Here is a 26,892-nt window from a genome sequence, read left to right as displayed (position 1 = left end):
ACACATGCACATGCATGCCCACGGATACATAGGCACACATGGGCAAATATGCACAAGCACGATATATGCACACATGCGCACACATACACACACATGCACAGAAACGCATGCAGACACACACAAACATACACGTAGACATATGCATATGCATACCCACGGACACATAGGCACACATGGGCAAAAATGCACAAGCACAGTCTATACACACATGAACACACATACACACGCACGTGCACAGACACGCATGCAGACACACATACATGCACACAGACGAGGTAACCAGAGTCAGAGGAAAGCAGACAGGCAGGGTGGAAGGACCCAGGAGGGGCCTCGCTGGAGCCCAGCTCAGAGCAGCAGGAAGTGCGAGGCTCTCCCAGGCCACAATGGTCTCCTTAATGAGAGAGGATAATGAGCCGGTTAGGGCCAGGAGGCCAGCTGCACACAATCAGGATGTTAATAAAGTCTTCTGAGGTCACGGCAGCGGGGGAGGGGGACCCGCTCCTTCCCTCCCTCGGGAACCCCTCCTGTCCGGGGGTGCTGTACGCCTCCACCCTCCGGGACTCAGCCCAGGGGTGCTCTTCGGACACCCGGGGCAGGTGACGGCCCCTCACTGGCCTCACCGTGCCAGGATAATGTGCTCTGCTTGCGGCCAGCAGGGGTCCCGAGAGCTTCTCACCCAAACACGTGCTGAGCACCTGATGTCCAGGCACTGTCCCAGCTGGTGGTGACACGGAGACCTCCCCCCGCCCCCCCCCGCCGGGGCAGGACCTGCCCGGCACAGGCATAGTGCAACCTGGGGTTGGGGGTGCCGCGTGTCAGGGAGCCCAAGTCACCTTGGGCGGCCACCCCGGGGGCCAGCGTCTCTCTGGGACGCAGCCTGGCTCCCTTTCAGAGACGGGCAGACCCAGGCCTCCTGGACGTGCAGCGGCCCGGCGCGCTGGGCCTTTAAGAAGCACGAAGGCGCCCACCCAGCCTGGCCGCCCTGGTCAGAGGCTCTGTCCCTGCACTCTCCTGCCAAGCCACTCCAGCTCCCAGCACGCCAAGGGAGGCGCCTGGCTCTCTCCCGCCACCCCCACAGCCGGCCACGCCCTCCTGCCCCAGCCCTCCTGCTGCCTCCCTCCCCCGACGCCAGGCGACCACGTTGGTCTGGATTCCAAGACCATCAGGCACGGTTTGGAAGGCTCGGCCGTCTGTGGCAAGAAGATGGCAAGAACTGAGCTGCTGGCCCCCGCCCCCCTCCCCGGGCTGTGTGTGCAGGCCAAAGCCCCAGGTGGGGGCGTGGGGCACCTCAGAGACAGCCTGGCGGCCTGGTGAGTGAGCATGTGAGGTCAAAGAGAAAAATGACGGCTGAGGAGAAGCAAGGCTTTAAGGCAAGAGCGCCAGAGCCAGAGGGCGGGTCTCTCTCCCAGCTCTGCCACTTCCCATCTGCTGGAGTTTGGGCCACTACCTTGATTTGCCCATCTGTAAAATGGACCTATACCACCTCATGTTGCGAGGGTCAGAAGTCTTAACAAACAAACAAACAAACACAAAATGATTCAGAAGAGTGTTTGGTTCCTGGCAAGTCCCACCAAAGAGCTATTTTGGGGTGGGTGGAGGCGTAGCACACCCAGGGGTAAGGTGGTGTGTGTGTGGGGGGGGGGGTTGAGGGGGACCATCATGTGGCGTCAGGAATCAAACCCGGGGTTCTCCTGGCAAAAAGATTCGATTCATTTCCCAGACCCCAAAGAGTGATTATTTTATTTTCTTTGGTCTGGAGGCCACACCTGGCAGTGCTCGAAGCTTACTCCCGGCTCTGTGCTCAGGGCTCGCTCCTGATGGGCTCGGGGGGACCACCTGGGGTGCCGGGGCTTGGACCCAGGATGGCTGCATGTGATTCAAGCGCCCTTCCCGCTGCCCCCTCAAAGAAAGAGCTCCTGTTGATGAAGCGCAAGGTAAGGAGTACCCGTGCAGGAGGCGCCAAGACCTCCGTGCCTGTGGGGCAGGCGGGCAGGGGTGAGTGATGGCAGGCAGAGAAGGCGGGGAGAGGGAAAGAGAGAGAGAGAGAGAGAGGGAGAGAGAGAGAGAGAGAGAGAGAGAGAGAGAGAGAGAGAGAGGGAGAGAGGGAGGGAGGGAGGGAGGGAGAGAGAGAGAGAGAGAGAGAGAGAGAGAAAGATTGTGAGTGTGTGTGTGAGCACTGTCAGTGGGGCACTTCCTGTCATCTGCCCTTCCGCTGGGCCTGCCTCTATGCCCGGGGCTGGGTGGGGCAGGGGACGTCAGACGGCCAGAGGGTGCCCAGAATTGCAGAGTAGGGCGGCCTGACCCTGGACAGGGCAGCTGCCACGGTATGTGCGGAAGGTGCTGCTGCCATTCAGAGGAGACTGAGGGGCCAGGGGAGTGGACAGGACGTCTGAGCTGGTCAGCAGGGAGGGCGCCCACAGAGGGACAGCGGGCGGCGGGCGCGGGACATGCAGGCTGTCCGTCCACGCAGCCAAGCCCAGAGGCCTCCATGGGGGTATCTCTCCGGATGGAACCCGGCGAGGGGCAGCCCCGAAGGTGCAGGGACGGAAGCAGAGACAGGAGGGGGCAGCTCTGAGAACCGGGGGGTGGGGGGTCTCCTGCTCCTGACGCCCAGACAAGGGACTAAGAAAGGACTAAGAGGGAAGAGGAGGGCGAGTCAGGGCGCAGAGGGGTCTGCGGGACCCCTGTGGAGGCCTGTGCTGTCTCTCAGGAAGGCAGGGTGTCAGACAGGATAAGCGCGGACCGGACTGAGGGGGGGGCAGGACACGCAGCTCGGCCCTCGCAGCTGGCCGGAGGACTGGCCCGGAGCACTGGCCAGAGAGCCGGCCAGTCTCCATCAGCAGCGCAGGAAGCCTGGGGGCAGGGGAGGGGGCAGGGGTGGGGGTGGAGGGAAGCAGACAAGGACTCTGAACGGGCGACGCTCCCACCTCTCCCAGAGAAAATTCCAGAGCGAAGACAGCAGCTCACAGCTGGTCCGGATCACGTGGGGTTTGGAGTGGGGGGCGGGGCAGGGCGCTGGGGAGGGGCCCTGAGCGTCCCCGGCACTGTGGGACACACACACACAGGCAGCAGGAAGGAAACAGAGCGCTGAGACCCTGATAAGGGGTGAAGCTGGCCCGGGGGGAGCAGGGGGGAGCGTGGGGGGCAGGGGTGGCCGTGTCAGGGCTAAGCTATCTAAGGCCTGGGGGCCAGGGCTGGCCCCAGAGCAGCAGGGAGACAGCCTCGGCTCCTGAAAACCTGCCAGGACCAGGCACCCCCCAGGACGGTGGGGGGGAGGGGAGAGAGAGAGAGAGAGAGAGAGAGAGAGAGGAGAGAGAAGAGGGAGAAAGAGAGAGAGAGGGAAAGAGAGAGAGAGGGAGAGAGAGAGGGAGAGGGAGAGAGAGGGAGAAAGAGGGAGAGAGAGGGAGATAGAGAGAGAGAAAGAGAGAGAGGGAGATAGAGAGAGAGAGGGAGGGAGAAAGAGAGAGAGGGAGAGAGAGACGCAAGGACACAGCGTGGCCGGCACTCAGCGCTGCCCAGACCCCGGGAGTGGCGGCGGGCGTTGACAGGGGAAACGCTAGGTGCAGCGGGGAGCGGGCAAGCAAGCAAGAGGTTGACAGGGTCCTGGGGTTTGGGGGACTCCTAAGTTGTTGGACTGGGAACCCTCTGGACTGGGTGATTCACCCGAGGGGCCTGTCCAATAAGGGGCGCTGCAGGGCCAGCGCCTGGTGTGACCCCCCCACCCCCCGCCAGGAATGCCCACCGGGCACCCTTTGCAGACCAGCTCCGGCTGCCTGCTCCTTGGTGGAGACCAGAGTCCTGCTGCTCTGGTGAACGGCTCTGACCCACGGTGAGACCCAGGAAAGCAGTGGCCTCGCACCGGTGTCCACAAAGCAGACGCCTCTGAGAGTCTCGAGCATCCCCCGCGCTAGGGGGGAGGGCGCCCGCTCGAGTTCCCGCTCCCCACCCTTCCCGGGGCCTTCAGGGCAACGGGGACGCCCGGCCTGACAGAACTTTCCCTGACAGAACTTTCTGGCACCAGCCACCCCCCTCAGGGGCTCGCCTCAGCGTTTCTCTGACCGCGGGCGTTTCCACAGCGTGCGCAAGCAGGGCCATGCCCACCGACTACGCAGGCTGTGGTCCGCCTGGTAAGAGACACATTTCTGGTGAGCCGCACTTTCTTCCCCCTCACTTGGACTTCGGGAAAACGGCTTGTTTGGGAAAAACCCTGGCTCGCCACCGTGAAGAACCAGAGCAAGTGAGGAGAGAGAACAAAGCCGAGCCCAGAGACGCCCCCTGCTCCCTCTGTGACTTAGGGAGGGAGGCCTTGTGGGGGGCGGGTCAGAGGTCACCGACAAAAACGCTGAGAAACGGGCAGCTGGTTCATGAGGGAGCAGGAGTGTGACACGGGAGGGCGAGGAGAACGGAAAGAAAGCTCCTCACAGCACGCCTGGGCCCTCGCGGGGCTGGACAGGACCGGGCTGGACAGGACTGGGCGCGGCTGACTCAGGCCAGCGCCCACCAGGGGCTCGGGGGGCGTCGGTGTGTGCTGCGCTCTCGGTGCCATCTGCGGGGACAGGCGGCTTCTGGGCTGCAGACGGGGCTGGCTTCCGTGAGAAGCCTGGGGCGACGGCCGCCCCCACCCGGCTCGCGATTCCAGCTGACTTCAGCCCCTCTTCAATCAATCAGGGGCCTGGGAGGGAGAGCACGGGGGCCAGGCCGACGGTGCGGGCCATCTCCATAAACAAACCCGGCGCACCCCACAATTTGTCTAAGGCACTCTGCCCTCCGAACCCCCCTGATTTAATTTCTGGGGAATGTTAAGTAGAGGCCTTGCAAAATCCTGCCCGCCTGACGTCAGCGCTCCCGGGGCCTCGTGGCCGCTCACCACGCACGTGGCTGCTTTTCCAGGCTTCGTTCCCGACTCGGGGGGGTCACTGGTGTCACCCGAGGAGAGGACGGCGGAGAAGGGTGCCCAGGAGGGTGGGGAGGAGGAGCCTCAGGCAGCAGGAAGCGCCAGCAGGCAAAGCACCTGAGCAGCACCTTGCCCCCCCCACCCACCCCGCACAGCCCGAAGTCACACGGTGCAGGCTCGCTCCTTCTGCCACACACGACCAGCACCTTGGCCCAAGCAGAGGGCACCGGGGAATCCCACTTCCGGCCTCGACGCAGGCAGACGGAACGGGAACCAGAGGCACCGACACACAGATGAATGTCAACATGTGCTAATGGCACAGCCCACACGGAGCTCATGTGGGATGAGAGGGAGCCGAGGAGAAACCAGCGGCTGGCAGGGTTCCCCCCAACCCCACCCAGGGCCAGTCCTGGGCACAGGTGCCCTGGGAGCACTTGCCTAGCACGTGGCTGACACAGGTTCAATCCCTGGCACCACACATGGTCCACCGAGCCTGTCAGGTGTCTCACCTGCCACTGTCATCCCACCCCAACCCTACTCCCCACCCACCCCCGCCGGCCCATGCTAGCTTAGGACAAAGAAGCAGAAAAGGTAGGTTGGCTAGGGTGCCAACAAGCGGTGAGGGCACCCAGGTAGACAAGATGCACCCAGCTGGCCCCAAGGAGAAGGGGGGGCAGCTCACGGGCCAGGCAAAGCTCTGCCCAATGCCAGCACGGGCCGTGGACTCCTGTCAGGCTTGAGTTTTGGCCTCTCTGAGTCGCCAAGTAATTGCTTTCCCAGATCCTACTTAGCTTGAGGGGGAGGAGGGCAGGGAACAGCATTCCTGTCCATCAAAGCCAAGAGCAGAAAGCAAGACTCCTGCTTGTAACCGATCCCGGCCTGTTTGTGATTACGGCCCCCTGCACAGGACAGCCCTGGCACCCCACAGCCGGGAGACACTCGCTCACTCAGATAATCTTGTCCTCAGCTGACATGGCCAGAAACGTCTGTCAGCCTCCCTTGCTTTCAGCAGTTCTCCAGGGCAACTCTTCAAAACATTATTTTATTTTAAACAAGGGTGGCGGGGAGGGATCACCCCCAACCCTTACCATGAAATTCCACAACACTAATCATATTCCTTCTGTTACCAGCACCCACAGCGGCCCCCGCAGTGTCATTGGCTGATGCAAATGAGGGAGGGAGGCCGGCCCGGGATTGGGCCGAGTTCCTCCTCCTCCTCCCTATAGGAGAGAAGGAACAAGAATGCACACGCATGCACACACACACACAGAGGCACATACAGAGACACACAGACACATACAAAGATATACACACAGACACAAAGAGATACACACACAGAGACACACAGATGCACACACAAATAAGCACACACACAGAGATACACATACACACAGATACACTTACACACAGAGATACACTTACACACAGAGATACACTTACACAGAGATACACAGACACACACTTGAATGAACATACACAGACAACACATACACACAAACACACAAATATGAGTGAACAGACATACACGAATGAATAGACACACTCAAAGACACACACAGACAACATACACACACGAACAAGCATGCACGCACGCACACACACACACACACACACACACACACACACTCTCCAGCAAAGCTTAAGACAGACTGTCATCCAGCTGTTTTCTCTCGGGAAATTCAATCTGCAAAGCAGTTGGCCTCACAGAGCCTGCTTCAGAGGTATCCAGGGCCCACGTGCCCCGTGACCATCATGACCACTCCAGGGACGTTTGCAGCCAGTGACCCATTTGGCTGTGGGGGGAGTTGGCGGCTGGCTTGCAACATGTCAGATTCCCCTTGCCTGCCCCCTGGAAGTGGAATCTGTCTCTCTTTCCGAGCTGTGGGGGTGTGAGGGGCTCCAGAACCGCAGGGATGAAAGGCCAGCCTCTCTCCCCCTGTGGTAAGGACCAGGAGGCCGAGGAAATGGGGGGGCTCAGCACCCTAGAGACACTGTCACAGATGTCACTCACGCCACACCTCTGCCCCACACGGAAGGAGAGTGGGCGCAGCCTGGACGGTCAGAGATCGTCCTGTAGCAGGGACCAGAGCCCCCCACTCACCCCCCCACACCCCTCAGGCCCGCTGAGCCAGCCTCAGCAGTCCGTCAGATGCAGGGGTGGGGGGTAAGAGCAGCACCAGGCCCACTGGGCACAGGCCTGGGGTGCTGGCCAGGCCAGGCCTGCAAGAATCGCCCGGCCAAGGTGCAGGAGCCTCCTGACCACCGAGGCTCAGTCCTGCCCCGGTAGGAAAGTGCCCAGGTGCAGAGGCCCAGAGGGCGCTGGGTCCAGGTTCAGGGAACAGAGAGGAGCAGACAGGGGCCAGGGAGGTGCCTCAAAGGACCGGACTGCACGGATCTAATCCCAGATACCACAGGAACACTGCGGGGTGGGGTGGGGGAATAAAAGGACTGAATGTCCACAAACTCAGGGATTGGAGGTGTGGGCCACCTCCACACCGGCCTCACTGTTCCCCTGGCAAACATGCACCAGAAGGCGGCTGAGGGGCAGGGGGAGGCTCTCTGATTCGAGGGGACAGAGCCTGACGCTGGCCCAGCTGCTCATGGTGCCCGGGAGGCCATGCTGGCCGGCAGAGGGGCCCCCACCACGGAAGGCCCTGCTGAGCGTCTGGAGGCAAGGCTCCAGGCTTCAGACCGGCCTCTACTCCTGCCTCCACACCCCAGGGGCCTTCAGACCCCCGCCTCGGGGGTGGAGGAGGTGGGGCTCGCCCAGCCCTGTCACGGGCTGGGGAAGCAGCTCCACCTTGCAGGCCTTCATCCCTCTGTCAAGCGAGTGGCACCCCCCTTGGCGTACAGGGACAGCCAGGGGCCCACGGCCACTGCACAGCTCCGCTGGGGCCACCGGGCTCACGGCATAGAGCCCCGGGTTCGGGAGGGTGCCCGTCTTAGAAACAATCCCCTTCAAGACCCCCTGTGGTCTGCAGGGGCCAGTCTGAGGTGTGTGAAAGGGCTGGAGGCCACCGGTTCAGGCCCGGTTGCTTCAGCTGTGGTCGCATGCGTCATGCGGGTGACCGAATTCGGGAGTCACGAAAAATCTTTGTAAAAGTTGTTGTTTTAAGAAAAACTTCATTATGATTTATTATCATTGAGTTGCATATCTTTTTTTTTTTTTGGCTTTTGGGCCTCACCTGGTGGTACTCAGGGCTGACTCCTGGCTCTGTGCTCAGGGGCCACCCCTAGCGGGGCTTGGACGACCTTAGGTGATACTGGGGATTGGGATGGAGTTGGCTGCAAGGAGTGACAGCACAGCGGGTAGGGCATTCGCCTTGCACGCGGCCAACCCGGGTTCGATTCCTCCGTCCCTCTCGGAGAGCCCTGCAAGCCACCAAGAGTATCCCGCCTGCACGGCAGAGCCTGGCAAGCTACCCATGGCATATTCGATATGCCAAAAACAATAACAAGTCTCACAGTGGAGACGATACTGGTGCCCGCTCGAGCAAATCGATGAGCAACGGGATGAAAGTGACCCTGGTCTATGTACCATCTCTCAAGTCAGTGCTGGGTTCCCCGAAACAGGCTGCCATGTGGGTGAGGCAGGGGTCAATATATCTGCAGAAAGGGGGTCTGCCCTGCCCGCGGGGGCCCAGATGCAGGAATGCTCACCAAGTGAGCAGGAAACCGAGTCACGGGCTTCCCTCTCCTTCCAGTGCCTTCTGCCCCATCCCTGGGCTCCTCTCCCGCCCCTGCAGGGTCCCGGAAGCTGCTTCCTCCTCTCTGGGCTGGGGGCTGACCGCGTGCAGTGCCCGGGCTTGGGCTTTGCAAAGATGCCAACGCCTCAGAGAAAGATGCCAACATCTCGGCCGCAGCCTGAGCCGCCGTGTTGAACTTGGGCTCCAGGTCCTGCTGTGACACCTGGGGGCAACTCGCAAGCCCCCAGAGTCCCCATTTACACTGGGGCAGGACAGGACTCAACCTCCGTCCTGCCTCTTAACAGACACGACAGCAGCCCTGGGTGATGTGTTTCGAAACAAGACTCACCAATTCAGAAATAGGCCAACCCGAGGTCGAAACCCCTGACCAGCTGGCAGGCGGTCTGCAACTCTCCGAAGATCTCCAAAGAGGAGTCTAAGAGAACAGATTCTTCTGGCCACACTGTTTAGAATGTTCCAGAAGGGGACTGGAGTGATAGCACAGTGAGGAGGGTGTTTTTGCCTTGTGCAATTCCCAGCATCCCACATGGTACCCATGAGCACTGCCAGGACTAATTCCTGAGTATAGAGCCAGGAGTAACCCCTGCGCATCGCCGGGTGTGACCCAAAAAGAAAAAAATTTTTTAAAAGAATGTTCCAGAAAACACCAGGCTCCCAGATACGGTGACCCATGGCCCTGCCGGCAGGAGCTCGGACGCTGGGGCCTCCACCCACCCATGGCCCCCCTTCCTTCAGCCGGCAGCAGCCAGGCCCTGGCTGACTCCAAGTGTGGCTTTCTCTGGCCTGCTGGGGGTCACTTCTCCGCAACCCAGCCCAGTTACGGCGCAGGGGTGGGGGGGAGGGGAGGCATCTGCACCCCTGAGAAGCCCGAGTGAGAATGGCGTGACAAGCTGGGGCGTGAGACGGTTCAGTGCCCCACCCCCAGCCACCACCACACACCGCACATCTCAAAGGTCGACAGAAAAGACCTTTCTGGGGGGCCTGGGGTCCAGCCATCTGCCTCTGCTGACTGGGACCCAGCAGCTCAGCTACCAGGAGGGGGGTCCCCGGGGAGTACTGGTTCACGCCCTTTTCCCAAACAAGGCCCTGGAGACCACGGCGGACACAGGGGCGGCGGTGACAGACTTGGGCAGGCAGGCCGGGAACTCCCTCTAGGGCAGAGTGACCCTGAGCCCACTGCCGGGAGGCCGGGGACAGCGGGGGCAGTTTCTCAACCCTGACCCCCTGAGGACCTGGCAAATGATGAGCCCCAGAGGGTGCCACGGTGCTGGGGTGTAAGTCATGCGGCCAGGGGGGAAATCTGCCCCCTGGGCACGGAGGGGACAGGAGGGGCGGCGTCTCTCTGCTCTGCACCTGCGCCACCGTCCACCGCTAGCACCGGGGACAGTCTGTGTGCACACACTGGGGAGGGGGTGTGTGTGGAGGGTCCCCCTGCCGCCTGCCGCCTCGACTCCTGCTCACAGGTGGGTCTGGAGAGGGTGTCAGGTCCCCAAAGGGCATGGGGACCATTCAATCTAGAACATTCTATCTGGATCCAGTCTTGGCCTGGTGCCACTTGCCTTTTCTCGGTTCCCTGTCACTGCTTGTCACCAGCAATGCCCTGCGCCCCCCTCCCCAACTCCCAGCCCCCTGGCCCATCCTCCAGGTACCAATCTCTGGGAACCCCTGTCCGACTGCTAACCCAATGCCTCCTTAGTCCTCGCTATTGCGCCTGCTCCCTGAAGGGGGCGCTGCGTGGGTCTCTGTCTCCCCTGGGCCTCCACCAGGCGCTCACTTCATGAGCCTGGGTTCACGGACCACACAGCCCCTGAGGGTGGGCAATGCCAGGCGTGGGCAATGTGGGGCTTAATGGGCACCATGGAGAGGGAAGGGGTGGGGTGTCACTCCCCCCGCCCCCCCATTTTAGAAACGCTGGCGTCAGACTCAGTGGGAGCACATCTGTCCCCTGATGGGCGGCCAGCTACTGCTGCTGCCCTGGGCTGAGGCTGGCGTGGGCAGTGGCCTCCCCCTGGCACTCGAGCTGATTTTCCAAGGTCACCACCAAACCGTAGTTCTGCTGGGAAATGGGTCTTCCAGGAACTCGGCCCCCAGCGGGCACTTGGCCCTTCTGCCTGTCCAGCCCGGGCAGGCCGAGGTGAGGCCGGGCCGGGTTCCCGCTTGCCGCACCTCTGCGGCGGGTGGCTCCCAGCCGGGCCTGGCTGTGAGCAGCGCCAGGCTGACGAGCCCGCAGATGCCGGAGCTCGAGGAAAAAAGCTATTTCTAGTCTCGTCTCCGCAAGGTCCACTCCGCCTGCCACTGTCCCCCTGCAAACCCCGCAGCCCGGAGCCGCGGCCTCTGCTGCCTCCCACCAGGGCCCAGCTCACCACCTCCAGGTCCTCCTGACCGCCCGTCCCTGCTCTCCAGTCCACCTGCACCCACACCGGCAACAGAGTCACCGAGTGACAGCTGCACCGAAGGACGGTCACTAGGCATAGGGCAGGGCGTCCCGGGGTCACTAACGGGACCTTAGTGCTCCTGCCTCCAACCTTCCCTCCCGCCGCCAGAGGGGCAAGGACCGCAGCTGCACGGGATCCCCGCAACCTCGCAGCGCAGCAGGGCGGAAGGAAGCCTCAGACCCCGAACTCGATGGCCGGGGGGGGCTCGCAGGCCGGCTGCCCCAGAGCTGCCAGAGTCGGGCCATCTCCCCGGTGACTGTCACGTGCCGGGCACTGCACACAGAACTGCTTCTGGGTCTGGGACAACCCCACGGCGAGAGGGCGGGGGGGGGTACCACTCCCCGTCCCACAGCGGAGGGAGCCCGTAAGGTTCCCGGGTCCGAGCTGACCTACCGGGGCCACCACTAGCAAGCACCGAGTCAAGCTGAGATCTGGGCCCACACCAGCTTTCCTGCGTCTCCTCAGGGCCACCTCTGGCCTGAGGCCACTGAGGCTGGGCTGAGACCAGCGGGGAGGCGCATGGCGGCCCCCAGACAGAGGCCAGCAGCAGCAGCAGGAGGACGCGCACAGGGGGGCGGGCACAGCTCCGAGCAGCAGGTCACACGGCAAGGGGCCAACGCGGCCTTGAGAATTGCTCAGGAGGCAGAGACACACAGAGCGGGGACCGGAGAGAGGCTGCAACCTGCTGACCGCCAGGACAGGGACCCGGGGGGACGGGGGACAGGCACCCCCTCCACACGGGGGCCAGCTCGCCGGAACCCAGCCCTGGGAAGCCTGCCGAAGCCTTCAGACTGTGACTCGGCTTATCTGCAAGGCAGACGGCAATGACCCGGCCTTCCTCGGACCAGCCCAGTTCGCTGCCCTTTGAACGCCTATTGGGGGATATTCTGTGAATCCTGGAGTTACATCCAAGATGGTTCAGAAATGAATTATTGGGGCGGAGGTGGGGGTGGAGCTGGGGCTACACCTGGGTGTACTCAGGGCTCACTCCCGGCTCTGGACTCAGAGAGACCATGGCTGGCAGGCTTGAGGGACCCTACACGGTTCTGGGGGTCAAACCTGGGCCCCAGGGTCAGCGACAGGCAAGGCACGCGCCCTACTTACTGCACCATCTCTCTGGCCCCCTAGGAATAACTGATTTTAAAGGAACAGCAGCACGACTGTTTTGAAACTTCACATAATACTTGCACTCTCCCCCCCTCCCTTTTTGCACAAAAGGAATAAAGAAATATCTAAGGTGACGCTGCGGAGAACCAGAGGGGCCCTAGGGTGCTCCCTCTCTTTACTGGCCCATCCCCCCTAGGGGCCCTGGCCGCCGGCCCGGGCAGCCAGGCAGTTCCCGACGAGGAAGCGGCAGGTGGGAAGGCCTTAGCCCTGGAAGGAGGCCTCAGGACACGGCCAGGCCTTCGGGATCCCCAGTGCTCACAGTGCTCATGGAACAGGGTGGAGTTGTAGGCCACAACCGCCCGGGGTGGGGGGCACAAAGGTCAGCCTCTCCCCATCTTCCTGTCCCTTTGTCCCTGTGGGTGGGTGGAGGAGGGGCCTTTGCTGGCTGGGCCCCAGACCCACGGCTTCAGTAAAGTGCTTTCCTGGGAGCCACTTGGGGTGCAGACAAAACGCCCCCCTCCACCGGCATGCCCAAGAGCCCTGTGGCCACCTCAAGTGTCTCCCAGCCTGAGCCACCCGCTCCCGAGCAGGCACAGGTCACGGTGGGCTCCAGAAAAAGGACGTGGCCTCCCAGGTGGGGCTCCAACAGCGGCGAAGGGCCGTGTCTCCAGTGCAGTGACCCCTGGGGCCTGGGACTCGAGGCTGGACAGCCTGTCTTCAGGGGCCAGGCAGAGCGGGCCGGCTGCACCTCCAGCCTCCGGGCGCCGGGGCCCCCACACAGGGTCCCGGCAAGCAGAGAACAATGCCAGAGGGGCTTCCGATGGGCCGGCGGGGACACAGGCTGAGCGGCGGCCTCAGTGAGCAGGGAGGGGACGCAGAGGGCAGGGCCCATGCTGATGGCTGAGCCCCAGCAATGCGGGGAAATGCCCGACACAGCACACGGCCCGGGGCAAGCCGAAAAAACGGGGTCTTTGTTCAAGAGCCTCCTCAGAGGTTAGTAGGATGCAGACACACACACACACACACACACACACACACACACACACACACACACACACAGATACACACACATATACACTATCACACCAGATGCAAACATGGATACACACACACAAACTCCCTATCACACATACTCACACACTCTCCCCGTCACACATAGACACACACTCCTTCCACACACACACACACACACACTCCCTGTCACACACAGATACACACTCCCTGTCACACACAGATACACACTCTTTCCTCACACACACACTCACACTCCCTGTCACACACACACTCACATACTCCCTGTCACACAGACACACTCCTCTCTCTCTCTCACATACAGACACACTCTCACACAGACACACTCTGTCACACACAGACACACACAAAGATACACACAGACACACACATATTCTCTCTCATACATACATACATACACTCCCTGCTACACATACAGTTTGTTACACACAGACACACATGCACACACAAAGACGCACACATACACAAAAACTCTCTCTGTCACTCTCTCTCTGTCTCTCATACACACACACACATACACACACACACACACACATACACACAAACTCCCTGACAGCCTCCTTCAACTGGGAAACCATCTTTCCAAGACAGGCGGTGGGGCTGGAGAGACAGCAGTTTCTCTCACACACGGCCGACCTGGGTCCGAGCCCCAGAACCCCACACGGTCCCCTGAACCCCACCAGGAGTGCTCCCTGAGCACCGCAGGGGGCATCCCCAAGACAAACCACGAAAGCGGGGCTGCCGGCCCCTCGCCCCACTTCAGCCCGGGGTCTGACAGCAGTGCAGGCGCACACGGCAGCCCGGGGCCCGTGCAGGGAGGGGCCCCGAGCAGAGGCCGGAGAGTCTGTGGCCTCAGCCCGTGCTCCTACGCAGCCACCGGGTGGTGTCCATTTTCTGGAAGGGACCCAAGGCCCAGTGGGGGGGGGGCCTAGCGAGTGGGGGGGCAGGAGTCCGTGTCCCTGAGGGACTGCGGCGGGGAGTGGGGCCCCCGGGACCGGCCAGGTTGAGGACAGGGACCCCGCGTGGTCAGGCTCCTTCAACCCCCTCCCATTCCAGGGTCCCGGGCGGGGAGGTCGGGACATGTCCCAGGAACCAGGAACGGGGGTGTGGGGCTCCGCTTCACCTGTCCTGCTGCTGGGCGGGGACCCAGGACTCCTGGGCCAGTGCTCTGGCTCGGTGCGGCCTCGGCTTAAAGCAGAGACCGGCCCGTTCCCCAGAGCTCCAGGACAGACGCTGCCTCGGTGGGGCCTGCACCTGCTCCCACCCGGGCTGCTGCAGGGGGCTTGGCCCAGAGACCACGAGGCTGGCCTGGGGGTGCGGCAGGGCCGAGGCAAGGCCGCATGGGAAGCCCAGCCCAGACCTGAAGCTGGAGACAAGGTTCTGGCTGGGAAGACCCCAGACCCGGAGGACTGTGAGTCAGGCCTCTACGGGGGGGAAGAGGGGCAGGGGCAGCAGACAGTAGGGGCCTGAGCTCACCTCCCCCTGAAGGCCTGTCGGGATTGCCTCTGCATCCCCATAGCTACTTGCTACCCCACAGGCCTAGGAGTCAGGGGCCTGGGGAAGTTCTGGTTCTGTTTGGCTCTGGACCTCAGGTTCTCCCTCACCCAGCCTGCGTGACCCTAGAAAGACGGGCACGAATGCCCCTTTCCGGAGTCAAAATACTGGAAGGGAACAGAGGGGGCCAGGGGAAAGGAAGCAGGACGCCCCCCCCCCCAAACCTGGGGCCTGTGTCCCTCTGCACCCCCTCCCCCCTCCTCCCCCTCCCCCCTCCACGGCACAGAGCCCAGCCCCCCTCAGCAAAGCGAAACTGAAACGAGAACGCCCCAGGAACGGGACTGACCCACAGACCTGTCCCGGGCCCCGTCTGAGCCCCCGTTCCAGCACGGGTTCTGTGCTGCGTGCTGGGCCCGGCCCACCACCTGCAGACCCTCCTGCCGCCCGCGCTGTGGCCCCCTCGGGGACCATCATCGCACACAGCGGCACCCTGGACGGCCCAGGCCCAGACGAGACAAAGCCTCGACGTGCAGGACCGGGCAGCTCGGCGCAGTGGGCGGGGGGGCATCAGCTCGGCAGCCAGACGCTGGCTGGGGCCCCCCGAGGACACACCTCTGCCAGGTATTCCCGGGGGGGAGGGGACAGGGTGGCCGCAGGCAGCCGCTGTCACCGTGGCCGCCTCCCTGCACGCCCGTTAATTACCCCCAGCCACGGACACATTCCTCCACCCCCGGCAAGCTGCTGGCCGCTGGCCCAAACCAACAGGGGAAGCTCCAGTCTCCTCCGCCCGCTCCCGCCAGATGGAAATAACGTACAGCGCAGGGTGGGGGGAGGAGGACGGGATCGGCCACGCCGAGAAGCCCCCCTCCCAGCCCCCTCCCGCGTCAGGAGGAGCCGGCGCCCCCCAAAGCGGCCGGCACTCACCGCTCTCGTTCTTCTCGATGACCTCCACCACCTCCCCGGCCTGGAGGCTCAGCTCCGAGTTCTCCTGCTTCCTGTAGTTGGACACCACCACGTACTGCTCCAGGATCATGGGCTCGGCGTTGGCGTCGGCACCTGGCGAGGGCAGAAAGCACGCGGTGAGCCAGTGGCCGGCCGTGGCCCCGCGGCCGGGGCGCCCCTTGTCCATGGGCCTCTCGGGAGGCTGCTCCGTGGCCAGTGCTGCTCCTGCGAGGGGCGGCCCGGGGCCGGGGCCTGCCGTGCGCTGGGCCCCAAGGCCAGGCCATATAGCAGGGCCCCACACCGGCCCGCTGGACGGCGGGGACCGGGGGACATGGGGAGCCGGGGCGGGACGGAGGAGGGGCAGCGGGCGGGCGGGCGGAGGCAGAGGCGAGGCCGAGCTCGGGACGCAGGGCAGAAGCTGCTGGCCTCCGCTGGGCCGGCTCAGAGGGGCGTGCTGCCCAGCTCCAGGGGGTCCGAGGAGCAGCGGCCTGGGGTGGACGCGGGTGCTCGGGGCCCCAGCGCGGCAGGGGCGGGCCGCCGGCGGGCGGGTGGGCGGCCCATGAGGGCCAAGGCCGGCCGAGGCGGGCGGGGTGGGGGGCGCTGCCTCTCGGAGGACCCCTGAAGCCCCGGGAAAGGGAGGCGGCCGCGCGGCCTCCCCTCGGGAGAAGGAGGGCGCGAGGCAGCCAGCGAGCGGCTCCGCGGCAGGCCCGGGCGAGAAGGAGAGAGGGCTGGAGGCGGCCAATCGCTGGGGCGCACCCGCGCCCTTAAATAGAAACACATGAGACCCGTCGAATGAGCGGCCGGGGGTGGAGGCAGGGAGGAGGCGGCCAGACTGTTTACTTGAAACCCTAGAAGAACGTCCCCCGGCCAGGCCCGCCCAGCCCACCGCCCCCCCACCCCCCACTCTGGCTGTGCTCCTGCCCCAGGGGGCTCCCCAAGGGGCTGCCATGGGGGTGGGGGTCTGGCCGACGCTCCCTCACCACCGCCCAGACTCAGTTTCCCTCTGCCTCCAGCTGATGGAGCTGTGGGCTGGGGGGCTCCGCAGGACCGCCAGCCTCAGGGGGCGGGAGGTGGGGCTCAGCGCCTCGCTGGAAGGCAGGGGGGCGCACCCAGGGTCCTGCCCAGCTTCCGGCCGGTGCCGCCAGGTGGACAGACTGAGTACCTGCTCTGCCCCCCAGCTGGGCAGCGTCGGCCACGCTCCTTAAGCCTCTCTGTGCCCTACGGACCCTCAGTGGATTGGGCTGGGAGAGCACGGAACAGCACAGAGGCTAAAAGGAGCCAGTCACCTCCTGTAGGAAGCCTTCCAGGACTACCCCCAGTCCAAAGGGGATTCCTAGAATACTTAAGTCTTGAACTACTACGCACCTGTCCCTCACCACCTCCCCCCTCCCAGAGGCCAGGGCCTTACACCCTGCTGGCTGTGGGAGTCCTCGGAGGGTCCTCGGGCTCCACCACCTTCCTTGGGCTTCAGCCAGCAGCCCCAGCCCCGCCACGAGGGCCCGTCCTGGCCACCACTGCCCTGTTCTGCCCGCGCGGCTCCTTGCCCGCTTTCCCCCTCGCGGGCGCTCAGAGGCCTGCAGAGAGCAGTGCTCGCCCCAGCCCGGCGGCCGTGCGGGGAACCCTGCGCGGAGTTTCAGAGCCAGCGCAGCCCCTTCCTCCTGCACCGCCATCCTCGGCTGCGGCCCCGAGCTGCTCCTGCAGGCGTGTGCTCTGTGTGCATGTGCATGTGTGTGTGCGTGCTTGTGCGTGTGTCTGTGTGCTTATGCGTGTCTGTGTGCATGTACATGTGTGTCGGCCTGTGTGTGCATGTGCATGTATGAGCATGTGCACACATGTGTAAGCCTGTGTGTGCATGTGTATATGTGTGTGTGCACATGAGTATATGCATGTATGTGTGTATGCATGTGTGTGCGTGTGTAAGCCTGTGTGTGTATGTGTGTGCGCATGTGTATATGCATGTATGTGTGTGCACGTGTGTGTGCGTGCATACAAGCACGTGTGTGCATAGTGCGTTAAAGAAGGCTGCTACACTGGTCCCACTCCTGAACAGATCTCGCTGTTCTGGGGGGTCTTCTCAGACAGACCCCTGGCCTAGAGTCCTACGGAGAGGCAGCATTGCCTCAGTGGGCCTCTGGGTCTCTGCAGGGAAGCCCCGTGGAAAGGAGCCCCACTACCCTGGCAGCTGGGTCCCACAGGAGTGTACCCCAACCGCGCCCCTAGGCCCGGCCCAGCTAAGGTCAGGTGAAGCCCCTCCAGACCACAGCGCCCCCGGTGGGCACTCAGCCAGCGTGCCCTTGGGATGAGATGTACGGATGGGTCGAAAGCAGCCAGGCAAGGGGCTGGGGGTCTCTGTGAGGCCGACGGGACACAGCAGGCAGGGCCTCGCCTCTGACATCTGGGTAAACTGATAACAACAGTCTAGAAGGGGCCTGGGATGAGGGGAAAGAGACGTAGGCGGAGCCACGCAGCCACACCCCCAGGAGCTGAGCCTGGACACACAGGACACCTGGGCGGAGGAGGCCGGTGTGGGACACAGGTGAAGGAGGAGCGCCCCGCCCCCCAGCACGGTGCTGCTCAGAGCAAGGCCCCCCCCCCACACACAGACACACAGACGGCAGGCGGGCTCTGCGGGAGACGGTGTGGCCGCCTGGGCCAGAGCAGGTATCCGGATGATAAACGGCTCTGAGGCGGGGCTGACGCCATCCTCAGGCCTCCCTGGCTCCCTCCCAGCCGGGGCTGGACACTGGGGGCTGGAGGAGCTCCCCAGGGGAGGGGGCAGGGAGGGACACACCCCCAGCCTTCAGATGGGCAGGGCTTGGCAGAGCCCTGGAGCGGGGTGGTCCTCCCAAGAGGGGGCAGGGGGCTTCGTGGGCCTCTGGGCCAGGCCTGGGTGCTGGGGCCTTGCTCCGGCCCCAACCCCGCCCACCCCTGCCTCACACCTGCAGCCCCCCAAGGCCCAGCTGGACCCCATCCTGGCTCCGTCCCGGCTGCTGCCAACTCAAACAGCCCGGCTTCCGCCAAGTCAGCCCCCCCCACCGCCACCCCGGTCCCAGCCGCCCGTCCAACACAGGCCAACTCCAAGGCCGCCTCTCTCACGCTGAGCCCCCGCGGTTCTCGGACACGCTCCCCCTGTTCCGGGGAGCACGCACGATGCAACCCCACTGTGTGCAGCCCCCCTCCCTCCCCTGCCACGGCATGTGGCTCCCCCCTTCAGACCTGGCGTGTCCCTGCCTGTGGGGCAGCCCCCCCCCCAGCTGCCGGCCCCAGCTCGACCCATCCTCCGCTGCTCCAGCCACAGTGCTCAGCGCAGTCTCCCATGCCGGGCGTGGGAGGATGTGTGGCACTTGCGGGGCCTTTGCTCGGGTCCCCCCTCCCCGGCCCCCATCCCGGCACCTCGAGGGAGGTCTCCCCGCAGTGAAGACTCCCTAGCTGGGCCCAGGCCTGAGACTGGAGCCAGAGGCCGAGGCCCTGAGCCGCCAGGCCCAGCGCGGCCCGGGCAGCTCTGCGGCCCCTCGGGAGCCATTCCCGAGCAGGGGCGAGGCCGGAACCGACGGCATGTGGCCCTTCCCGGGAAGGAGGTGGCAGGCCGGGCGCCCTGTGTAATCGGGGGCTGGTGCTGACACAGCGAGCCGGAAACGGGCGGCTGGAAGCACGGGGACGGGCTCGGGTTCCCACGGCCCCGAGCAGCGGCCACTGCGTCACCGGCTCTGGGTGGGGGGGGGCCGCGTGGGGGGGGTCCCCGAAGCACGCCTCAGACCCGCCCCTCCCCCGCCATGGGCAGCTGGGAGAGCCGGGGAGCCCCTGGGGAGGTGTCGGGGTGCCGGGAGGCCTCTCCACACGCACCCCAGCCCCCCCGCTCCCCTTCTCAGTGTTCTCCGGCCCTTGTGGGGAAACCGAGGCCCAGGACCCGAAATCCGGCCGGGTTCCCTCCAGCCACAGTGCAGCTTCTCCAAACAGCCCCGCCCCGCTGTGGCCCCTCGGGGTCCCCCCACGCCCCCCCAGGAGCCAAGGCCCCCGCACGCCCCCCTCTCCCAGGCTGCCCCGGGCCCCCGGCCTCCCCGGGCCCAGGCCAGCCAGGCTGTACGTCTGGTGAATAAAATGTATTGTTGCGGGCCAAGTGGGCTCAGCTCTCTGGCGCGCGGCGAGGGGAAAGAGGGACAGGAGCCCAGGGTGAGCTCAGGCGCAGGCCCGGCCCACAGGCAGCAAAGGGCCACCGCGAGGGGCCCGTCCCAGCTGTCCACGGCGCTGCCCACAGCTCTCCCCGGCCCCCCGGCCTCCAGCCTGCCTGAGCCTGAGTGGGGGGGGGCCTAGAAACCCCTTATCTCTTTGTCTCTGCCTGCCCCTCCCCACTGCTCCACGGCAGAGACCCCGCGGGCGTTACGGACACGATCCAGGACAGAGACCGAAGTGGAGCCCCCTCCCCGCCCGCCCCCGAGCCCCCGCCTGGATGCTGCCCAGACGTGGAGCCATGTCCCAGAGGGCAGCACCAAGCCCGGCCACCCCGAGAGTCCCTGCCTCAGAGAATCGCGCCAAGCGCGGCCTAGGGCACTGGGGCAGCGGCGGGGTGGACGCTCAAGGTAGCCGAGTCCTGCTGGCCGTGCCCCCCGCTCCCGGGGAAGCACGCTTTGCCCTAGGGGTGCAAGGAGGCGGCCGGCCCAGCCAGGACGGGGCAGGGCTGGATTCAAACTGCTCGGACATGGCAGAGGGTGGCCTGCAGCCAGAGGGTCCTTCCCTCTCCCCCCCAGCCCCCCGACCAGGAGCTCCGTGGCTGGCCCTGAGACCTAAAGGGAGGGGGTGTCCACCGAGAGGACAGAGGACGCAGGCAGCAGTGGGGCGAGCAGGGAGCAGGCGCGAGGCCCCCACAGCCCAGGAGGCGGGTGGGAAACAGCCCAGCTCCGTTCCCGCGCTCACGCCTGCCCGCCCGCCGGGACACGTGTCACACTCATGCAGAAGGGGTGCGGCGAGTACCTGTGAGGTCCTTCTTGGGAGATTCCGCCCAGCTGGACAGCCACACTTCCGAGTGCCCCGCGAGCAAGCAGCGGCAGGAGAGAGGCAGCAGGAGAGAGAGAAGGTTAGGCGGGGCGGGCGCCAGGGCGAGTGGCCACCGCGCAGCGCTGGGTCGCGTGCGGAAGGCGGGGGAGGGGAAGGAGCGATTTCCTGGCCCTGGGCTGGCCCCGGGCTGGGCGTGGGCCCGAGTGATTACAGAGCAGAGGGCCCCGGCCGGCTGCCACGGGGATAATGAGGTGTCCACAGAAACGCAGGAATCCTCCGGGGCGCCGAGGGGCCTGCACTGGCCTCCGCCGGACGCGGCCGGTGGGGGGGGGGGTCACTGCTGCCCTGCGGCCAAGGCCACCTCCGGGCACTCCCAGGGACCCGCAAACATCAGTTAGGGAGCCCCGGGCTGGTCTCTAATCTTGGTGCACCAGGCTCCGGGGGCCTTGATGTGGGAACGGGAGGAATCTCCCTTTCGGAAAGACACCCCCAGTTCCAGCCCGGGAGGACGCGGGCTCTGGAGGGAGAGGAGAGGAGAGGAGGGCGTCACTCCAGCCACAGAGGCCCCGAGCTGCTCTGGGCCTCAATTTCCCCTCCCGGGAGAGAGGGTACACGCTGTGGGGATCTGCAGTGGAGCACTCGCCCATGGCCCCTCCACCCCCGCACGGCAGCCCACCAAAAAAGGGGAAAAAAATAAGTCATCTTGCTGCTGGGGCCAGGGAGAGGGTGTTAGTGGACACTGAGCCCAACCCCTGGCAAGCATGCCCCCCCCACCAGCACCAGCGCCAGCGTCAGACCCCCCCCCCAAGGTGGGGCCCCTATAAGAAAAGAGCAAGTTGCATAAACAAAAAGGCAGCAGAGAAAATGCAAGCTCCTAAATGTGCATGTAATGAGGGCATATAAAGACGGACAGACAGACGGACGGACGGACGGACAGGTGAAGCACATGCGCTGCGTGTGGGGAGCCTTGGTTCATCTCTGGCACTGCCGGGCCCCCGGGGCACCACTGCGGGTGACCCCTGAGCACTGCAGGGTGCCATGGCCCTATGGCACGGGACCTGGGGCCGTGCTGGCGAGGCAGATGCTCGGAGCTAGTCACGGCGGGGCCCCGCGGGACGTCAGGTGCAGGCATGCACGGAGGGGGCAGTGACAGCGCCGTAAGGTGGGCAGCCAGGTGCACAGGGGTGCGGGGGAGGGGGACGCGGGCTCCGAAAGGAAGGGACAGGAAAGGAGGGTCCCGGTGCCCACAGCACAGAGGCACGGCCGGCTGCTGCTTTCTCTGCCCAACTGTCCATCCCCTCCGCAGGGGCAGCGCTGACCCCGCTGGGCACAGGACAACCAGAGGTCAAGCCCTGGCCCTGTCCACTGAGCTCTGGCCAGGGCTGGTGGCCCCAGCAAGAGAATGGTAAGCGGAGCAAACGCTTAGGCAGTGGCTCCCGTGGGCCGAGGGCCGTGCTCAGCCCCGACACGGGGCGGCTCTGGGTTTCACGGGGAACCTCCAGCAGCAGGAGACCACAGTGTGCTGGGAACACGGACCCGAGAGGTGAAGCGACTTGCCCCAAGTCACACAGCGAGTGCAAGTCCCTCCTCTTGTGGGAACCTGGGGAATCGGGCCGACACACTCTCCATCTAAAGGGCTGCCCCCCGCCGCCCCAGCAAACTGAGGTTCTCGCCAGGGACCCAAGAGAGGGGCTGGGGGGCAGGTGGGCGGGGCCCTGGAGTCGGACTAGCTGGATTCAGACCCCGGTTCTGTCTCCCCCAGAAAGGGCTTTGGCCCTCCGGAACCTCACATCTCGGCGGTAAAAGCCGAGACTGAGATACTGACCTCTCAGGTCAGCAAGAGAGTGAAATGGGAGACACACGCACCCAGCACTGTGCCCGCACGCCCTCAGCACCTGTGCCTGCACGCCCTCAGAGCCCCGTGCCCGCACACCCTCAGCACCTGTGCCTGCACGCCCTCAGAGCCCCGTGCCTGCACACCCTCAGCACCCCGTGCCCGCACACCTCAGCACCCTGTGCCCGCACACCCTCTGTGCCCCGTGCCTGCACACCCTCAGCACCTGTGCCCGCACGCCCTCTGCGCCCTGTGTCTGCACACCCTCAGCACCTGTGCCCGCACACCCTCAGCGCCCTGTGCCCGCACGCCCTCAGCACCTGTGCCTGCACGCCCTCAGAGCCCCGAGCCCGCACACCCTAAGCGCCCTGTGCCTGCACACCCTCAGCACCTGTGCCTGCACGCCCTCAGAGCCCCGTGCCCGCACACCTCAGCACCCTGTGCCCGCACACCCTCAGCGCCCTGTGCCTGCACACCCTCAGCGCCCTGTGCCCGCACGCCCTCAGCACCTGTGCCTGCACGCCCTCAGAGCCCCGTGCCCGCACACCCTCCATGCCCTGTGTCTGCACACCCTCTGTGCCCCATGCCCGCATGCCCTCAGCGGCCCTTGCCTGCACTTGTGCCCTGTGCCAGCATGCCCCCTCCATGCCCCGTGCCCACACGCTCTCAGTGCTCCATCTGAGTGCCCCAGCACCCCCCCCCCCGCCCACCTTGGCCCCTTCTCCCAAAGGCTGGGTTCCTGCTGCCCCATCACCTGGTCTAATCAGCTCTGGGGCACCCAGAAACAAGTACCTTGGCCTGGGTGGATGGGAACTAGACGCTCAGTACTGGTCCCCCACTGCAACCCCCCAGGGCCCCCTTTTCACTAAAAGCTGCCGCCACACACGCTGCCCCTTTCCTGCCGGGGCTTTTTCAGGAACCGTCTCCGGGGGCACAGTGCTTGGTGGGGGAAATGCCCAGAACAAGGTCCCTCGGCTCCAGGAACCCAGGCTCCGGCCGGTCCCTCAGTGCCCCCCACGCCCCACGCCCAGGCCCTCAGCACCCCCCACACCCCAGGCTCCAAGGGGGAGAGGGCAGGAAGGCGCCAGAAGAAAAGGCTTTTACAAGCAGAATTGATTTCCCAGTTGCCTGGACCTGTGGGCCGACTCCAGCCCCAGGCCCCACCCAGCGCCCCCTAGGGAACGCCTCATCCCCAGCCCTGGGTGGCGGAAGGGGGGTAGGGGGGCCCTCTGCGGGCTGGCCTTGGCCTGGGGCTGGGGAGGGGCTGGGGAAGCAGAAGGGGGGACGTGAGGGTGCAGAGGCAAGGAGCAGCTGCGACAGACAGGAGCCAAATGCTACAGATAAGCTCCCTGGCCCCTGCCCCACCGCCACGGGCCCCTGGCCCACACAGCGGAGACCACTCCTCGGGGCCCAGGTTGGGGGTGTGCACAGTCAGCTCTACTGCCAACAGGCTGTGTGGCCTCTGGCAAGTGGCTTGACTCCTCTAGGCCTGAAGGCTCCCCCATCTGTAGACTCAGGGGGGCCGGCGGATCACCGAGGCAGTGCCTGCGGCCCCAGGCCCTTCCCGTGGGACCTGGCCCATGCTCGGGACACCAGGGCAACCAACCCCAGCTGAAATCACTCTTTCCAGAGACAAGGCGCGTCTTTCCAGGGAAAACCACTTGGGCACGGGCTCACGACGTGGAGCCCAAGTGGAAAAAGAGTGAACGATCCAGGAGGCACGGACGGACGCCGCCGTGCCTGGGAGGGAGCCCCGCACGGAGCGTGCCGCCCGCTGGCGCAGACTGCGGCCCAGCCTGTGGGGCCAGCCCGGGCTGGGCAAGGGGCGTGACGCACCCCCCTGTCTCAGGCTGCCAGGGAGGGGGCCCAAGGACAGGTCTCGGCACGCACAGACCGGCCGGCGCTGCCAGGGGGCATCCTGGTGGCACCGTGGGCCGGACACACCAAAGCCTCTGGCCACTTTACCCCAGGGCCGCCCCCCCTCCCTGTCCCACCCCTGCTCACAGCCACTCATGCCCATAGCCCGGGGCACCGTGTCTCCAGACCCCTCTTCATGCTGTTCTGGTGGGCAAGACGACCCAGAGAGGCCTCTGGGAGGTGGCGACAGGGTCCAAGCTGGTGACCGAAGCAGACGTGTGCAGAGGAGAGAGGCCGGGAGGAGACGCCCCTACCACCACCTCCCCAGCACCCTGGGGTGCTCACGTCCCTCCCACAGCCCAGTGGCGGCTGCAGGCCCCTCAATCCCCCGCCCGGGAGCCCAAGTCCTGGCACTGCTGGTGATTCCAGAGACCAGGGCCCAGGGCCGGGCGGCGGCTGCTGCGGCCCCAGGGGAGCACTAGCGGACACTCACCACGGCCTACGACCTCCTGCCCGGACCCGAGCGAGGAAAGAGACTCTTTTTTTTTTAGGGGTGGGGGCAGTCCACACACGGCGGTGCTCAGGAGCTGCCTCTGGCCATGGCTGGGCCCCAGGTCAAAGCCGAGTCTCCCGCCGGCAAAGCCTGTGCCGCAGCCTCAGGGAGCAGGGCTCAGGGTCCCGGGGCCGGTGTCAGCCCGTGTCCCCAGGAAGCCTCCCCCGGTGAGCAGCGGGTCCTGCCTACCAAGGAAGAGACCAGTCTGGGCAGGGCCGGGAAGGGCCGGGAGCGAGAAGCCGCAGAAGCAGGCCCAGGGCACAGGCAGGGTCACTGGGCTGCCCGACCCGCACATTCCCCTCCACCCCAGCCGCTGGCGAGGAAGGGAGCAGCAGGCAGCCGGCCAGGGCCACGAGGGGAGTGGACGGCCCCACCTTCTCCTCCCCCGTGCCCGGCCATGCCGGAGTCCAGGGTGTTGGAGCCCGCAGGCTGGCCTCTCCCTCTCGGGGAATGCTGTTGTTCTGACCTCACTCAGTCTGGACTCGTGTCCACAGCCCTGCCGGCCCCCGCTTGGGCCCACCAAAACCCTGCGTGCGGGGCCGGTTCCCTGCCCGCCTCGTGGGCTCCTTCTCCTGGTCAGCGGGCCCGCCCGGGACGCTCAGCCACGGCGCGGCCACAGAGCAACACGGAGGGGCAGCTCTGTCATTGTGGCAGGAGAGAAAGGGGCCTTTTCCCCTCTGACCTGGGCTCCGCGGCCCACAGGTGGTCTGGCCGACCCCATACTCGCTCCACGGGGCAGTGCACGGCGGAAGCGTCGGGAAGGGGGGGAGCAGGAGACGGAACACTGGCAGGAGGGGCGCGGCGGAAGCCCAGAGCTGCCCGCCGGCCGGGGCCCTCCTGGGCCTGCTGTCCGTGATCCCGACACTACTCGAAGGGGGCTCCCCCCAGCCCCCCGCCAGCACCACCATTAAGGGGCATGAGTCCATCACCCAGGGGAGGGGGCACCGGCTCTGCACACGTCCCACCCCAGGTCCTGGCAACCACGTGCTCCCCAGGACATGGCGCCCTCCTGTTCCCTGGAAGCCCGGGGCCCCCGCGATACCGCACCCTCAGGCCCTGGCACTGACCAGCGGCCCGGCTGGGCGAGAACCCCTGGAGGTGTCCCCAGGCTCGGAGAAGCCCGGAGAGGGGACGCTGGCAGGCGCAGTGCAGGGGAAGCAGCCCACGGCCACACCCAGCACGCACAGCGGCTAAGGCCCATCCTTTCCCCGCGATGTGCATGCCGTGGCCTTCGGGCACCCTGGGGTTTTCGCCCGGGGCAGGAGTGGCGCCACCAGCTGAGTGCTGATGGCATGGAGGGCTCGAGACCCGGGCCACCACGGGGCGGCCTCTATCCCCGCCCCCAGGGCTCCAGGTTGGGGCCTGCTCAAAGGGGCTCAGGGAGAGACCCCAGCCCCTCCCCCGCAGCCAATCACGCCGCAGGTCCCGCTCCAGGAGAGGGATTCAGGGCCACAGACTCCTGGGTTGAATCAGTGCGTGTTCAAGCAGTCTGGTCAGGCCTATTCCCTGGCGGGGATCTCCCTGAAGACAGCCGGCAAAGCCCACCCGGAGAGTCGGCCCAGGTTGAGACTCAGGACCAGAGAGGGGAGGAAACCTGGGGAAGGTCACACAGCCGTGAGAGCAGCAGCCCAGTTCCCACCTCACTAAGCTCAGGCCGGGGGCAGAGCTGGTGACCCCTCACCATGGCCCCCCACGCAGACCCTGCCTGGGCTCCGAGGCCAGGAAGTGAGGGGCTGGACACGAGCCAGGCAAGCTGGCCGGCCCCTCCCCGCCCGGATTTCTGGGGTGCTTGTCTCGGGAGCCCCATTCCGGCTCTCCCAAGCAGGGTCTTCCCGGAACCCGAGCGGCCTCGGCACCACCCGGGGCGGGAATGCGCCCCCGGAGACTCGGGAGAGGCCCGCTCCAGAGGTGGGCGCTGAGGCTGGGGCTCTCCTGGGGCCTTCCATCGCCCGCCGCCCGCGGCGAGGACCAGAAGCTTCCTTGTTACAGACAGGTGCTGCGGTCGGCCGGGCCCGTGGGCGGGCAGTGGGGGTGCGGGGGGCCGT

The 26,892-nt window shown here is 65.4% G+C and overlaps 1 protein-coding gene across 3 annotated transcripts in view; it reads right to left on the bottom strand.

The window, feature by feature from the left end:
• Nucleotides 1-26,892, bottom strand: part of SH3PXD2A (SH3 and PX domains 2A) — a 200,928-nt gene that overhangs the window by 25,446 nt on the left and 148,590 nt on the right. For 2 of the 3 annotated variants that reach the window (XM_055118788.1, XM_055118789.1), the window contains exons 7-8: nucleotides 20,580-20,624; nucleotides 15,594-15,725 (exon numbers count right to left, since the gene is read on the bottom strand). In XM_055118788.1, coding sequence (XP_054974763.1) covers nucleotides 15,594-15,725; nucleotides 20,580-20,624 — 177 coding nt within the window. The remainder of the gene's footprint in view (nucleotides 1-15,593; nucleotides 15,726-20,579; nucleotides 20,625-26,892) is intronic. The other variant, XM_055118791.1, reaches the window with a different exon arrangement.

The sequence above is a fragment of the Sorex araneus genome, chromosome 11 (assembly GCF_027595985.1).
Source record: "Sorex araneus isolate mSorAra2 chromosome 11, mSorAra2.pri, whole genome shotgun sequence".
Classification (NCBI taxonomy): Eukaryota; Metazoa; Chordata; class Mammalia; order Eulipotyphla; family Soricidae; genus Sorex; species Sorex araneus.
This window is presented reverse-complemented; position numbering and strand designations above follow the sequence as displayed.